General features: G+C 35.5%; 1 protein-coding gene across 1 annotated transcript in view; it reads left to right on the top strand.

Moving 5' to 3' along the window:
• Positions 1 to 17773, top strand: part of ABCA10 (ATP binding cassette subfamily A member 10) — an 80447-nt gene that overhangs the window by 45279 nt on the left and 17395 nt on the right. Inside the window, exons 23-26 of the mRNA XM_025362437.1 lie at positions 6484 to 6591; positions 7220 to 7390; positions 7603 to 7716; positions 17137 to 17256. Of these exons, the coding sequence (XP_025218222.1) occupies positions 6484 to 6591; positions 7220 to 7390; positions 7603 to 7716; positions 17137 to 17256 (513 nt within the window). The remainder of the gene's footprint in view (positions 1 to 6483; positions 6592 to 7219; positions 7391 to 7602; positions 7717 to 17136; positions 17257 to 17773) is intronic.

Raw genomic sequence — 17773 nt, 5'->3', positions numbered from 1 at the left:
TACTTTTATGTTTAGTCTAATTAAATTTTTAAAATTCAAAAGTTTTATGGAAAAATTTAAATATGTAATTCTTTACTTAGTAAATTAGATGTAACCTATCACTTCCTAAGGCTTATCTTGATCTATTTTTTTCATTACATTTATTAAGACTTGGTATTCTGTAGAGTTATGTTTTATGGCTGGCCTTAACCCTCGAGTTTAAAATCTTGTCTGATCAAGAATTACAGCCCAACATGGTATTAGAAGAGCCAAGATCCAAAAGGACACTGCAGAATTTAAAATAAAAGAGAAAAAAAAATCACAGGACTGTTGAAAACTCATAATTTTGACTTTGGTTTACCATATACAACTTACTAGGTACTCAATGCATATTTACTGAAATCAATGAATGGATTTGCTTGGAAATGAAGAATACCAGAGATATCTTAAACCTAAATCCTTAATTTTATGTCAGATTGTCAGATTTCCCTGGAGAATTAGATGAATATAAGACATATACACTGATTAATGCAAATGCAAAAGTGTGAATGTGTGTATAGACACCCACATATGTATATGTATATCTCCACCACAAAGGGATTTATGATAAAATATAGTCCAATCCTAAAATTATGATTTTTTGACAGTTCTATTGTTCTTCATCATTTTAAATTCTGCAGTGCCTTTTTGGGTTTGGCTTCTTTATGTTTTACAACTTAGGATGTGAAGTGCAATTTTTGATCAGATGCAATTTGGTTATCCTTTCTAAATTGTCAAATAATTCCTAACTGATGTGTTTGATTATGATAGATAAAAAAGGGAAAAAATTATAGAAATCATGTGGATGTTAGTGAAAATATGCATAGTGGTTTTAGATAAGGAAATTTTATTGGAAAATTGCATAATAAGAAATTAATACTGTATAATACAAACTCTAGTTTTCTGCAAATGAGATAGGGTGATTTAATTGTAAGTAGAGAAACTATCTAATATAAAACAATACACTGTCTCTCTAGATGGTAATAGCAATGTGCTACCAGTTCAGAGCAAAAATAAGAAAAATACAATCAAAACTTAGTTCTAGTAATTCCTCAAGAGTGAAATCTAATATAATTTCATCTATTTCCCAATACTTCCAGAGTTAATCGTCCCTGTATTTAGCCTTGTTTACTTTTAATACAGAATCAATGTTGTCTCGCCTTTTTTTTTTTTTTTTTAAATTTTTTAGTCAGCCTCCTTCTAACTTCCTCCAGGACTTTTCAGCAGATGCTTTAATGTTTAAAGACCCTCCTAATTTATTTTTCAGTGGAACTGAGTTCAGACTGAGTTTGTCATTGTTTTTCAAATATGAACTTCTTGAGAGCAATAATTATACTTGACTTATTTGTAGCACAAAAGATGATGCATTGTACGGAGCAGAAGCTCTATAAGTGTTTGTTGAATGGATGAATGAGTGGGTAGACTAGATAACCAGTCATGCTGTGCACCGTTTATTACCATTATGGCACAGCTTTCTCTTCTGCAAGATGGGAACTGCAAGCAGATAATCTGTAACAGTCCTATTTAAATAATTTTTTTATTTTAATACTTGCTTTTTCTACCTCATAAAGTAGATGTAACATTCAACTAAGATATTATTTTCAAAAGCGTTTAATGTATCACACAACCATGAGACATTATTATCATTACTGTGAAGCATGTTACAGTTAGTCTTTGTCAGACAAACTCTTCACTCCATTACTGTAAAGACATAAAAATTATCTTGCAGCTTTTAAGTAATATTATATAAAGAGTTTTTGGATTTTTCAGAATTAAATGTATTCTGGGTTTACTGAGTGCAAACCGCTGTAGTGCACCCTGCATTTAATAAAAAAACTTTCCCTTTCTGTAGGGAAAGTAGGTCTGGCTGAGCATGAGACAGCTCTGGAGGAAGAAAGACGGTATTTCGCGTTTTCCCCTCAATGGTAGCAGGAAGTTTGCCGGGGCCTCTGGGCGCTGCCAAAGAGAATTCCATAGAGAATATCAAGATAAAGAAATTCTGTGGCCGGGCGCGGTGGCGCACGCCTGTAATCCCAACACTTTGGGAGGCCGAGGCGGGCGGATCACGAGGTCAGGAGATCGAGACCATGGTGAAACCCCGTCCCTACTAAAAATACAAAAATTAACCGGGAGCGGTGGCGGGCGCCTGTAGTCCCAGCTACTTGAGAGACTGAGACAGGAGAATGGCGTGAACCCGGGAGGCGGAGCTTGCAGTAAACCGAGATTGCGCCACTGCACTCCAAAGAAAAGAAATTCCGCTCCTGCAGAAAGTAGCCTGGGTTGACCCTCCTTATCACCTGCAGTCTGATAGAGGGTACCTTTCCTTTTGACTCTTCTGCTTCTGCTTCTTCCTTCTTCCTTCTTCCTTTCTTTTACCCAGTGTTTTGGGGAATATTATGTTAATCCTTAGATGGAGTAAATAGAAATGGAGCTGAGGAAGGAAGTTACTATGGAGGCTTTTGCTTCAGATGCAGTGAGACACACATTTATCTTTTCCAAGTAGACTTTCACCCTGCACAGAGCTGAATGGGTCTCAAGTGGCCAGTGGGCCCCATAGGGACCCACAAGTTACCTGAGTTTAGTTTCCGAATCTGCTTACTAAGATTATTACTCATGAACTCACAGAATATTTGTCTTAGCATATTACCTCCAGACATCAAATACATTCATTGTTGATTGCTCCAACATGTTAGGTAGGTCTCTTACATGGGGTTCTTATTCTTCCCTTTTGACGAGGTTCAGATACAGCTCTCTCTCTTTCTTTTTTTCTTTTTTCTTTTTTTTTGAGATGGAGTTTTGCTCTTGTCACCCAAGCTGGAGTGCAATGGTGTGATCTTGACTCACTGCAACCTCTGCTTCCGGGGTTCAACAGATAGAGCTCTTTAATTTACTTTTTTGCTAAACCGAATCAGAAGACAGAGGAGACAATGCATAGATACATAACCTTCTTCTCTTGCAGTGTATATCAATCTAGACAAAATTAATGTTAGGAGGGCTTGTCAAGGAAGCAATTTGGATATTAAATTGTCTCCTGTGGATCCAGGGAAGCTGAGTTCTCTCTTAGTCCCTTATGAATAACTTTAAAAATATTCAAATGGAAATTATGTTTCTTTAGGAAAGTTAAGAATTTCAGTCTTTTTCTAGTTGTTGCATTTTTGCCAGAAACAGGTATTTTCTTTTGAAAGAAAACCATAATTATTCATTCTTTTACTCATGCATAGCCAAACAAAATAATCAATTATAATAAGAATAGGGATTAGTATAGTATATTTTATTGCTCACCCACTGTGGAGGATAATTTATTTTTATTTTCAGTCATAATTTCCCTTTTACTCAGATTTAATAACTTCCTTTCTCAGGGACACCTCGAATCTTGGGGCTGATTTATATCCCAGCAGAAATCATAGACTGGAGGTGCTTCCACTTTAACATACACTAGTATCACCTGCTGGGCTTGTTAAAACAAATTCCTGGACACCATCCCCAGAGATTCTGATTTAGTGAGGTCTGAGAACTCGCATTTCCAGTGAGTACCCAGGTGAGGTTGATGCTGCTGGTCTGGGACCACACTTAGAGAACCACTAGCATAGAAGAGTCACTAGCTCCACAATTCTGTGAGGCTCACGTTCCTCTCGATTTGGCTGTACATTGCCTCTGATTGCTGCAGGTGTTCTTCTAAAGCTGTCATGACTTCTTTTAATAACCTCATTTTCACACTATTTTAAAATTATGCCATTTTTATTTCTTATTATCCTTCTAGACTTTGAAATGTGTGCTTCACTAAGCTATCATCTGTTCCTTAGCTACTTGTTGGTTCTTGCCTGATATTGCTTCCTGGTCTGTTTTCAATTCTAGTGCTTTCGTCCTTGCTTTCATCTTAAAATCGACTCTTCTTAGTTATTGAACACCTCCCACATAGCAAATGCTACATGTAGCAAATAAAAATATTATTATTTCACTATATACATATATATATACATATATATATATATATATATATATTTTTTTTTTTTTTTTTGAGATAGAGTCTCACTCTGTCACCCAGGCTGGCTTGCAGTGGCAAGATCTCGGCTCACTGAAACCTCTGCCTCCTGGGTTCAAGTGATTCTCCTGCCTCAGCCTCCCAAGTAGCTTGAATTACAGGCATGCACCACCATGCCCAGCTAATTTTTTTGTATTTTTAGTAGAGATGGGGTTTCACCACGTTGGCCAGGCTGGTCTCAAACTCCTGACCTCAGGTGATCCACCCACCTCAGCCTCTCAAAGTGCTGGGATTACAGGTGTGAGACACTGCATCTGGCCTCACTATACATTATTTCATTTAGTCCTCACTAATGCCTCTGAAGTTGGTATACTTAAGTTGCAAATAGAAATATACTAAGGAATGTAATTGGACATTCACAAGTCAAGTTCTAATATGGCATTGGAATCTGAATGATGAAGGATTCCAATGCCTATATTAGAACTCTGCCTAATAATGACTTTCATTGGTTAGCTCTGACCTTCTGTGTATCTGGACCCCCGATCTTCCTATCATATATTAATATTCAAATGCCAGTCAAGGACCAACAGAAACTAACAAAAGTGTCTGGACCAGCATACAGGAAGAGGAGTAAGTGACAAAAAGAAAAACTCATGTGAATTTCATAGAATAGTAGCATTAAATGGCAGATTGAAAGAAGTGTAAAAAAGAATTATGCATGTAAGAAGACAATTTTGTAGCTTAGGAAATTGAAACAGTAACAAAACTGATAGAAATGGGGAAGTGGAAGAGGAAAATTTATTTGGAGGAGATGCTAGTATTAGTTTTTGACTTAGTATATTAGATAAAGCAGAGTATACCCAAATAGATACTTTCTGTGGAATATTTTAAAAGCAAGGAACCCAGAGAAGTAGATGGAGATGATGCATACTTTGGGAATCATTAGGATGAAGTAGAGGATACGCAGAAGAGAGATGGGGGAGCAAAGAAAAGCAGAGATTTAGGGTAGCAAATTAAGCTGTACCCCCAAGTAGAGAGTACAGGATATAAAGGAGGAAAAATGTATCTATTTAGTTGGACCCAAACTGCTTGTACACTCTAAGTACAGTAGTCCCCCTTATCCATGATTTTGCTTTCTGTGGTTTCAGTTACCGTTGGTCAACCATGGTTGAAAAATATTAAATAGAAAATTCTAGAAATAAACAATTTATCAGTTTTAAATTGCACACGGTTCTGAGTAGCACAATGATTTCTTGTCCCATTCTCAGAGAGAAAAATAGATATGTGCATCAACCAATGACATTGGCTCATTTGACATCAGGCAACAGGATCAACAAGATGGGAAATACTACTTCCCAGGGGTAATACTGGGAAGCAGGGATATGGAGTCTCAAGTGTTCCCCTTCCCTTACACTGATGATTGTGCATTTGTTTAGCCCCTGGTAATCTGGTTCTTCCCACGTCTTTACTAATACTCTTAGAACAACCTTTTCATTGCTGCTTTTTTGCCCTTCCAGATGCACCTGCATTTATGACAAAAACTTATCTTTTCTGCACTCCTTTTCTTTGGGTTTTTTTTTTTTTTTGGCATAATAATAATAAATTACAGCATCTGGAAAAAAACTTAAAGACCCCTCAATGCCTTGACAATTGTTTAATTTAAACAATTCTAGAAGTCAAATTATTTAGGCAGGGAAGATTTGCTCTCTTCTAATTACATCTTGCACGTAGGTAGGCATAATGCCTAAGCATAAGTCCAGCTTCACAACAGTTACTATTAGAGGCCAACTTGGAAATAGGGAACTGGAACAAATGACAACTTAACTCAGTGCTTCAGAGATGATAACTGTAGCTCCCTAAAGTATCAGATGCAAATGTAAAAGAGAAACTGCTCATGCCCTGTAAGTACAGTAGACCCCCTTCACAGTGATTTTGCTTTCTGATGTTTCATTTACCTTTGGTGAACTGTGGTTCTAGAATATTAAACGGAAAATTCCAGAAATAAACAATTCATATGTTTTAAATTGCTTGCTGTTTTGAGTAGCACGATGAAATCTTGCCCTTCCTGCTTCACACCCAGGAAGTGAATCATCCCTTTGTTTGGTGTGTCCCCACTGTATATGTTACCCATTAGTCACTTAGTAGCCATTTCAGTTATCAGATTAAAAAACCATAATATGTATAGGGTTTGGTACTATTGAGGTTTCAGGCATTCACTTGGAGTCTCAGAATATATCCCCTGTGGAAACAGGAGACTACCGTATATACATATAAAATTGAGATTTTGAATTTCTTTTATATCATCCTGTTCCTGGGAATGGAACCTGCCACTAAGGTTAACAAAACATGTTTGCTTGTCTCTTTGCTTCTTAAATCAGGTGAATGCTTCCAGAGTTTTTCATTATTTCCCAGAAGCGTATTGTATAATGTTTGTATAATTTGTAACAATTGCAACAACTTACTGATGTGTTTTCATCTTTCAGGATGACATAGTGCTGGATCTTGGTTTTATAGATGGGTCCATATTTTTGTTGTTGATCACAAACTGCATTTCTCCTTTTATCGGCATGAGCAGCATCAGCGATTATAAAGTAAGAGAGAGAGGAAATTAGAGAGATTGAGATTGATTTTATCTGACTTTAGTAATTGGAATTTTATTGTTTTATACACACAGGGTTGTACTTTGGTTAATGTGTTTACACATACATTAAAATCTAATATCATTATAGATTGTAGTAAACACATGATTTCAAAGAGGTAGAAAGTTTACCATTTAGCACAATAAAATTGCCTCAGCTGTAAGGGAAACCATGCTAAATAAACTTCAGGGATGAAGATGTGGTACTGTTTGATCCATGCAGTTATTTCACAGTTCCAAAGGGAATTTAGATTTTTAACTATGGCATGAAATGTCAGACATACAATGTTTCCAATTATTTAACTATGCTTTAATAAACTGGACTTTAAAAATATATAGTGTAGTCATCTTCATTAATCTGTACCAATGGGTAAAAGAACTTTAAAAATAGCTGAGACTTTCATGTTAAACCAATAACTACACATTTCCATTGGGAATGCTAGACACTTAGGAGGATGCTTTTTGTCACACAGACTATACCACACTATATCTAAAATTTATTAAACATTTTTTTTTTTACATAACCATAAAATCTTTTCAAACTAAGATCCCTTCCTCTATCCCTTCTATTTCTTTGTCAGAAAAAAGTTCAATCCCAGTTATGGATTTCAGGCCTCTGGCCTTCAGCATACTGGTGTGGACAGGCTCTGGTGGACATTCCATTATACTTCTTGATTCTCCTTTCAATACATTTAATTTACTACTTCATCTTTCTGGGATTCCAGCTTTCATGGGAACTCGTGTTTGTTTTGGTAAGTGATCACTTTTTCCCCAGGCCAATTATGATAGTAGAATCAAAATGAAAATTCATTTTCATGAATGTTTTCTCATTAGCAAAAGGCATGTAATATGCAAGAAAATAAGAACATTGCCTTAGATAGCTTTATGACATGATTCTCTCCTCTCCTCTTTCCTTCTATGACCTGCCATTTCTAATCTTGCCATTGATCCTTATTCTTTGCAGGTGGTATGCATAATTGGTTGTGCAGCTTCTCTTATATTCCTCACATACGTGCTTTCATTCATCTTTCGCACGTGGAGAAAAAAAAATGGCTTTTGGCCTTTTGGCTTTTTTATTGTAAGTATATATACATGCATGCACATTTATATTAAATTTTCTTAAGGTTTTTTAAAATGCAAATTTAAGTATAAGTACTTTGCCTAGAAGAGAATGGTTTTTTGTTTTTCTTTTGTACTTTCATTATTGTTGTACCATGTTTATGGGTTCAGAATGTTTTGTTCATTTTATTTCCTTTATTTTCCATGTGTTCTTTGAGGTTTCTCTTTCAGAACTCTGTTTCTTTGGAAAGAAGTAAAATATTTGCAGAAACCATGGCATGTCACAGCTGAAAGACTAGATCATTTGGGACGGTGTCTTCATTTTACAGAGTGGGAAAAACTGAAAAGAATCAGACTTAAACCCAGGCCGCTCAACTCAGTGAGGTTTTTCTCTTAAATAATTCTCCTTACTTAAAAACAAACAAGCAAGCATGATAGGTGGCTATATAGACTAATAAAATAAATAAGAAACTGTTTTCTTAATAATTTACTTATTACTTCAGGCATATGCTACTGCATCTCCTTCCCTATCACTAGCTGATATCTTCTTGAGCAGTTACTTATAGCTTTCTGACCATTTCAAACTTTCCAATTTGTTAAGTACAATTCACTTAAAGAACTAAAAAAAAAAATCTAAAAGATTGGTCAATTCAAATCATAACTTTCTTAAGCAGTATAAAACTCTCCCCCCAGGCTCATCTTAGGCATGCCCTTAGTTTGGAGATCAGCAGTGAGAAAGCAAGGTCTACACTTTGACTCTGTTTTTTATTTTCTTCTGGATTTTCCTTTCTCTTTCTGTGGACAAGGTGGAGGGATTAGGGTAAAGGGACCAAAGTTTAACTTCACTGGAGCTGTTACAGTTACATTGGTTGACCTTTGTGAGTAGTATCTAAAAGTTGGATTTAGTATAAATAGGAATACCACAAATACAACCAGTTATAGAATTCAGTATGCCAGCAGAAATCCTAAAGGCTACTAAATTGCTTCTAAGCTTCCAAATCTCATCCCTGTGACAGCTAATCACATAATTCCTTGGGCCAGTTTTATCAGTGGCTGTCCTGCAATGGTCAAATGTCATAACCAAGAGTCATGTCTTCTAAACCATCGGTATTAGTCATTGATCTTTACTTTTTTTCTCTTCTAATTCCATTATAAAGGTAGGCTTGTCAGTTTCACTTTTTAATTTAATCCAATTTTGCTTTGTATATTTTGAGACTATTTTGTTTGGTGCATTGAAGTCTGGAATTCTTATACACCAACCCTATTTATTCTTACGGTTTTTGGTCATAAAGTCAAATGTATCTCATATTAATATAGGTACACCAGATTTCTTTTGTTCAGTATTTGCTTGATAAATCTTTTTTGCCACTTGTGTTTACTTTTAACTTTCATTGTTGTTATGCTTTAATGCCTGTCTCTTGTAAAAGAAATATAGTTGGATTTTATTTGTTTTTTAATTCAGTCTGACAACCTGCTTTTAATTTAGTGAGTTTATTGTGATTTTTGATATTCTTGAAGTTACACTATTTTACTTTTTGCTTTGTGTGTGTGATTTCTCTTCTTCCCTTTTTTGTTTGTTTGATTTTGTTTTTATTCCATATTTTTCTTTTTTCTGGTTTGAAAGTCAAAATCTATATTTTATTACTTTGTATTAATTTGCTAGGACTGCCAAAATAAAGTACTACAGACTAGGAGGCTTAAGGAACAGAATTATTTTCTCACAATTCTAGAGGTCAGAACTCCAAGGTCAAGTTATCGGCAAGGTCGATTTTTTCTGAGGCCTCTCCCATTGGCTTATAGAGGGCCATCTTCTTCTAGTGTCTTCTCATGGTCTTCCCTTCAGATGTGTCCCTGTCCTAATCTCCCCTTCTTACAAGGACAATAGCCATGTTGGGTTAGGGACTCCTGCAATGGCATCCTTTAAACTTAATTACCCATTTAGAGACTATTTCTAAATATAGTCATGTTCTGAGCTACTGGGGGTTAAAATTTAAACATATATATTTTGGGGAGGCAAAACTCAGCCCATAACACCCCTGAAAATTTTTTTACATGGTAAACTTAACAAAGCCTAAAGTTAATAAATATCCTACTTCCAACACCGTATTTTGGGGATTTTATTATTAATAATTTCTTACCCTACTTACATGCTGTTGTCTAGTGTTTTGGTTTTCTTTTTTTAATCCCTCAAATAAGCATTTTTATTAACATTTTAAGAACTTAAAAAAGATTTGTGTACATTTTAAATCAATCCATTTGTTCACTAATCATAATAGGATTTTAGTCTTTTTTTCCTCCCTTTTGAGATCAATCATTTTTTTTTTTTTTTTGGCTTCCCAAAATGCATCATTTATATATTTTTTCACCCTCATTCTTAAAACATAATTTAGCTGCTTATACATTTCTAGGTTGACAATCCTTTTCTCTTACCACTTCGAAAATTCACTCTTTTATTGCTTACATTTTAACTGTTCAGATGTCTGCTATCAGTCAGTTGCTATCCTTCACAGGGGCTCTCTCACTGACTAACCTTTGACTTTAGCTTTCATTACAATGTTTCTAGGTGTGATTTTCTATTTATCTTTATTTTTGTATAAATTCTGCTGCCTGGAATTCATTTCTGTCTTCGGTTTAGGAAAATTCTCAGCCAAAACCACTTCAAATATTGCCTCTGTGACTTTAAGTCTCTACTGAGATAATATTAGCTTTTCATACTATTCTCTACATCTATTAGCACTTCATTCAAATTTTCCATGTCCTTGTCTTTGCTGCCTTCTGGGGAAAGCTTCAGAAGTTTCTTCCAATTCACTTGTTTTAAATTCATCTGCATCTAAATTATATTTACTCATTGACTACTTAAAATTTCCATTTTATTTTCCAAAACTCTTTTTGGTTCTATTTAAAATATGCTTAGTTATTTCTCATAATCTTTTGTTACTTGCTATTATTTTATATTTCATATTTGATTTATTTCAACACTTCATTGAAAACAATATTTCTACTTGTTGACAATTCTAGTCTCAAAAGTCATCTAGTGCTTATTGCCTTGTATGTTTGATAATTTTTTTTGTCAAGGAGAGGAGCTCATTCTTGGTTGACCTTAAAGCGTGGAACTCCCAAGACTCTATATTAGAGATGTTTCATCCCCAAAAGATTTTCAATTATTTTTGTGAGAAGTGCAGTATAGAATCCATCTAAGATTGTATAAGCCAACTTAGAGTTTCATGCTTCAATATGGGATTTACGAGGAGCTCCCATCAAGAGGGTTCATTTGAATCTCTTAAAGTTCTTTGCAGGGAATGACTTTAAAGAGAACCCAAATCATATCTTCCTACCCATGGGCTGATATGGGAACTTGTCCTCAGCCCAAGCAGATTTTGTGTTTACTTAATGGCCCAAGTTGGGTTTCAGGCTTTGTTTTTGTCCTTAAAGAATTTCCTCACTTTTTTTCCCCCCTGAAATTAGCAGTGTATTTAAAGGACAGTTGTTTCAATTTCCCAAAATTTAATTGTGCAGTATGGGTAAGACCCTTTAGGGTATCTGTTATACCATATCTCCACATACAGATGTCTACAACTAACTTTGAGACTGCAGTTTTATAAAGCAGTGAATGTAGAATACAGTTTGTAACAGATGGAAGAATAAATATAGAATGCAGAAGCAGAAACAGGAAGTGTTTAATTACTCCTTACAAGGCATTGTTGTTGCTATCATTGCTTGCCAGAAGGAATGGTTAATGAAGACTTCTTTTTTTTTTTTTTTTTTTTTTGATGAGTAAAACAATATAGATGAGGTAATTAGTGTAGTAAGATGACAAAAAGGAATGGAATAAAGATGAAAGAAGCAAGATGGTCAAAGATACATTCTTCACTTTCATTGTTAGATTTACAAAATCTAACTTAATTTTTTGTTTTTTTTTTTGTTTTTTTGAGACGGAGTCTCACTCTGTTACCCAGGCTGGAGTGCAATGGGGCGATCTCGGTTCACTGCAACCTCCACCTCCCGGGTTCAAGTGATTCTTCTACCTCAGCTTCCCAAGTAGCTGGGACTATAGGCATGTGCCACCACGCCCAGCTAATTTTTTTGTTTTTAGTAGAGATGGAGTTTCACCATCTTGGCCAAGCTGGTCTCGAACTCCTGACCTCAGGTGATCCGTGCCTTGGCCTCCCAAAGAGTTAGAATTACAGGAGTGAGCCACCAGGCTCAGCCAGAAAATCTAACTTAATTTTTACACAATACTGAAGATATATTGCTATATATTTTGTTAGAGCAATACCTTTAATAATTACAAATACTATGGCCTTTAAATCTTTGAGGAGATTCTGAAATATACACAATGTTTACAAAATAAGCTGATGAAACCCTGAACTTATTTCAGTTTATATTGTTTATTCCTTCAGAAATATGGAAGAAACACTGTTTATATGCCTTTTTGATACGTATCATATTTATATATCCACTTGTTCATACTATTACCTCACTGCTTTGCAGTGCTACCTTTGTTTATCAATCAAGACTATTTCTGGCCTTTCTGGTTTCTTCCGTTAATCTGTTTTTCTATTTATACATCAGTACCATGCTGTCTTTATTATGGTAGCTTTATTTGAGAGAGCAAACCTTCCCACCTTGTTCTTTTTGAAGTATCTCAGCTATTTTTGATTTTTGCATTTTCATGCGCTTTTTAGAATCTGCTTGTCAAATTCCACAAGAAGTGATATTAATTGGGATTGCGTTGAATCTATAAATTACTTTGAGGGAGAAATAATATCTTTACATAGTGAATCTTCCAGTTCACAAACATTTTCTGCTTCTCCATTTTAGGCTTTTAAAAACATCTGTTTTGTATATATAAATTCATGGTATCCAACACATTATATATTGACTTGATGTATGGACAGTTGACTGATACAATATCTCCTTAGGAAAGTATAGTGATTAAGAATTTGGCTTTAGCATCAGATAGCCCCAGGTTTTAATCCTTAATGGTCTGGCACTTAATAGCTATAAGAAATTGAACACATTATTTCAGTTCTTTTGAGGTTCAGTTATTTAAACATCAGAATATATGTATAATAACAGTAGTACTTTTAGTGTTTTAGGATTGAGATTTTAAAAGAGCATAAACTATTACAGTGCTGGTAAACTGCTCATTAAAATATTTGATAAATTGTAAATGTTCATGAGGAATTATTATCCTCTTCTGTATTAGTCTGTTTTTGCACTGCTGATAAACATATACCTAAGACCAGGCAATTTACAAAGAGGATTAATGGAGAACTCACAGTTCTATGTGGCTGGGAAAGCCTCACAATCATGGCAGAAGGCAAGAAGGAGCAAGTCCATCTTACATGGATGGCAGTAGGCAAAGAGAGAGCTTGTGCAGGGCAACTGCTGTTTTGAAAACCATCAGATCTTGTTGGCCCCATCCACTATCATGAGAACAGCACAGGAAAGACCTGCCCTCATAACTCAGTCATCTCCCCCTGGGTCCCTCCCATAACACATGGGAATTATGGGAGCTACAAGATGAGATTTGGGTGGGGACACAGAGTCAAACCATGTCATCTTCCTTTTCTTCCTCCAAGTTTATTCCTGTAACTACAGTAACTATTTAACAAAATGTTTTGAATAAGCTGGGCTCTTAATATGCATATTTTTTGATTATTTGGTGAATAAAAACAGAAAAATAGAAATCCTCCTTATTCTTTGTCCTTCCCAATATTTATTCATTCATTCATATTGATTGTATCTTCCTATGTGCCAGATACTTTGCTTGGGATATAACCATGAGCAAAGCAAATTTTCTGCAGTCAGGGTACTTACATTCAATGGAATATAAAAGAGAATGATTCCTGTTCAAATAAAAATATATTTGACCCCTGAACAATGTCGGAGTAAGAGGCACCAACTCCCTGCCCCATGCAATTGAAAATTCATGTGTAACTTTTGACTCTCTAAAACTTATACTCATAGCCTATTGTTGACTGAAATCTTACTGATAACATAGTTGTTTAACATGTATTTTGTATATTTATTTTATACTGTATTCTCACTATAAAGTAAGCTAGAGAAAAGAAAATATTATTAAGAAAGTCATAAGAAATATATATTTACTATTCATTATGTAGAGATAGATTATCATTCTTGGTCTTCATTCTTGTTGTCTTCATTTTAAGTAGGCCAAGGAGGAAGAGAAGGTAGAGCAGGAGTTGGACTTGCTGTCTTAGGGGTGTCAGTGAAGGAGGTGGAAGAGGTTGAAGGGGAGGTGGGAGAGACATACGGACACACTTGGTGTAACTTTACAGAAATATATTATAATTTCTGTCTTTTTGCTTTTTTATTTCTCCAAAAATATCTCCATATAGCTCCAATCCTTTTTCTACTGCTTTAGTTTCAGTGCCTGTATCATAGAAGATTCCATGTCAGAAAATAAGTCAAAATGAGCCTTGAATAATCAGAATCCTTCGTTCAGATTGTCTAATTTTCAGATTGTCAGTTCTTTTTCTGGCACTGCTTCTTCTACATCTTCTTTCTCATCATCTGGCAATGGAAACCCTCCTTTCCATCAAATTGTCTTCTGTTAATTTCTCTGGTGTGGTATCTATTAGTTATTGAATTTCTCCAAGATCCAGATCTTGAAACCCTTCACTCCCCACCCTATTTGCCCTATTTACAATCTCTTTTTTATTTCCTTGATTAGTTCTATTGTAAATCCTGTGAAGTCGTGCACAGCATCTGGACACAATTTTCTTCAGCAGCAATTTATTGTTTCAGGCTTGATGACTTTCACAGCTCTTTCTATAACAATGGTGTCCTCAGTGGTGGAATCCTTCCAGACTTTCATGATGTTCTCTCTATTGGGGTTCTCTTCTATAGTTTTGACAATCCTTTCCTTACAGTACTGTGTGTAATGAGCCTTAAAAGTTCTTATGACCCCGATCTAGAGGTTGGATTAGAGATGCTGTGTTTGGGAGCAAGCAGACCACTTTGTTACTGTCAGTGTTGAACTCATGTTGTTCTGGGTTACCAAGGGTGCTGACCAATAGCAAAATAACTTTAAAAGGCAGTTCCTTATTAGCAAGGTACTTGCTGACTTTTGGGACAAAGCATCGATGGAACCAATCCAGAAAAAGAGTTCTCATTGTCCAGACCTTCTTGTTGTATAACCAAAAGACTAACAGTTGGTGTTTATCTTTTCCCTTCAAGGCTTCAGTGTTAGCAGCTTTATAGATAATGGCAGTACTGATCATCAACCCAACTGCATTTGCACAAATAGCCTATCCTTTTCTATCTTAAATCCTGGTGCTTGATTCTCTTTTCTAATAATCACTGTCCTTTGTGGCATTTTTTCCCCCGAGAATAGGGTACTTCCATCTGTATTAAAAACGCATTCAGGCAAATATACTTACTCTTCAATGATTTTATTAATAGCAACTGGGAGCTTGTCTGCTGCCTCTCGATTGGCAGAAGCTGCTTTCTCTGTTATCTTGACATTTTTAAAGTTAAACCTCTTTCTAAAATTATCAAAGCATCCTTTGAGGGCATTACATTCTCCAGCTTTGAATCTTTAACCTTTACTTTAAGTTGTCATATAATGACTTCACTTTTTCTCAAATTGTATTAAAGCCTATAGGTATAAAAGTTGGATCATCAATAGGAGATAAAAAGGTATTTCAAAAAAGTGCAAGGTTTTTGGGCCTGCTTGTGTGGCTACAGTGGCAGATGCATAAACATCCTTTTCTTATTTTTACAATGGTCCTTTCACTGGATTTATTTATTTTGAAATGGCAGGCAGCTGCAACTGCAGACCCCAATCTATGGTACATATCAAACAATTCACCTTTTTTCTTGTAATGTCATGACTTTTTCTCTGCTTCTTGGGAGAACTTCCAGAATCACTAGTGGCAATTCCTATAGGTCCTATGATTTTTTTTTTTTTTTTTTTTTTGTGTTGGGTTTTGGTTTTTTGCTTTGTCACCCAGGCTAGAGTGCAGTGGCGCGATCTCCACTCACTGCAAGTTCCGCTTCCCGGGTTCACACCATTCTCCTGCCTCAGCCTCCTGTGTAGCTGGGACTACAGGCACCCACCACCACGCCCGGCTCATTTTTTTTAAATGTATTTTTAGTAGAGACGGGGTTTCACCGTGTTAGCCAGGATGGTCTCAATCTCCTGACCTCGTGATCCGCCTGTCTCGGCCTCCCAAAGTGCTGGGATTACAGGCGTGAGCCACCGCGCCCGGCCTGGTCCTATGATATTACTCAAAGTTTATGGTATTGCACTAAACACAGTGAAAGATCTGCAAGAACCAGGAAAGGCCACTTTTTACTGTGATATGCCATTTGCTTGAGAGTAAGGAGATGATTAGACTCACACAGCATTTTAAGGGAATATTCACAACACTTGAGCTCATCACAGTAGCAACAGGAGGTGACTACAAAATTATTACAGTAGTACAGCGTGTTCTACAGTTAATTTTATGCAGTCACAATTTAATTCTGCATCTTTATGTTCATGTTTTTCTTGATTGCTAATGGCAACATGTGTGGTATGTAAGAATTTCTCTGTGTGTTTTGCTACAGTTTAACTTTTAATAATAGATTCGTTTATAGGTTGCAGTAGTAAATGACAAAATAGACCAATATCTACATATATTTTATGCATTCATGATATACTTAACTTTTCTTTAATTTTTTTCAATATGTCTAGACCATGTGGTTCATCTGTGAGGTTTTCAAATTGTCACAAATCTGCTCCCAAATTTCTAACATATTTATTGAAAAAAATCCACGTATAATAAACTAATGTTGTTCAAAGCCAACTGTATATACTCTTCGGAATGTCGTGTGAATTTTGAATGGCAGAAGAACTGGAGCCAGGGAGCCATTTTAGGAAACTACGAACAGTCTGAGTGGGGATATGGGCTACCCTTTAAAGTGACATCCATATAATTTACCTCTGAGAATGTTCTAAACTGTTCAATATTCCTACCTCGGATATCAAGACTGATAATTCCTACATTTCTCTGACTGCTTAGATATGACGATAAACACCAACCTCAAAGTTTATTTTGCCTTTTAAGTTCCCAAGTCATATCATCAGTTAATTCTTCACTGTATCCTTATACTGAAAACATATTAAGATTTATTATAATAGACACAATAAATAATGTTATATCACCTTCTTTTATTGTTGTTGTTTATCCCTACTGGGTAGTGCAAAATCTTTATGACATTTATGTCAGAACTTATTGTAATCCTATGTTTTAGTTGCAGTGAAAGTTTGATACTTCCTAAAGAGGATATCCTAAGAATATTTCTATCTGTGAGGTGAAAGTTGAAAATGGCAGTATCTCCCAGGAAAACAGGTTATTCATAGGAAATATCTTAAGATATCAAATATAACTGAGAAAATTATAATACCTCTGGATTTTTTTTCTAGATCTTAATATGTGTATCCACAATTCTGGTATTAACTCAATATGAAACACCCAACTTAATTTTGTGCATGATTTTCATACCTTCCTTCACTTTGCTGGGATATATCATGTTATTGATCCAGGTAAGCAGTGATACCTACTGTGTCTCTGGTCTTGACCTTGTAGCCCATTAATAAAATCCTTACCCATTGTTGGAACAGGTGCATTTATGAAATTTTGAAGTTATTCAATGCTGATAAATTCTAAAAATAAGATTTTAAAGCTGTATAAAATTGAAAGCTGTCCAATTTGCTGAGATCACTACTCATACTAGCAGGAAGAGGGTCAATCCATGCAGAAATGCAGCAGGAAGCCCAACCATGGTTTATGAATTCCAGAGGAGATACTGAGACAAGACTAAAACTTTTTCCGTTGCTATAAAACATGCTCTCTTGTGGTGAATCAATCTTGCCAGGGGATAGAAGTTTTTCATTTCAATGTTGATCAATGTCTAAAATCTTGTTGGGCTTATTGATTGCATACTGCTTAGCATCAATAAATTGCTTTTGGAGTGTATGACTTGCAAGTGAAGGAAAGAAAACATGATTCTATTAACCACTTCTGATGGAAACTAAAGACCACTGAGAATTTTGGGGAACT

This window comes from Theropithecus gelada, chromosome 16, assembly GCF_003255815.1.
Source record: "Theropithecus gelada isolate Dixy chromosome 16, Tgel_1.0, whole genome shotgun sequence".
NCBI classification, from domain to species: Eukaryota; Metazoa; Chordata; class Mammalia; order Primates; family Cercopithecidae; genus Theropithecus; species Theropithecus gelada.
This window is presented reverse-complemented; position numbering and strand designations above follow the sequence as displayed.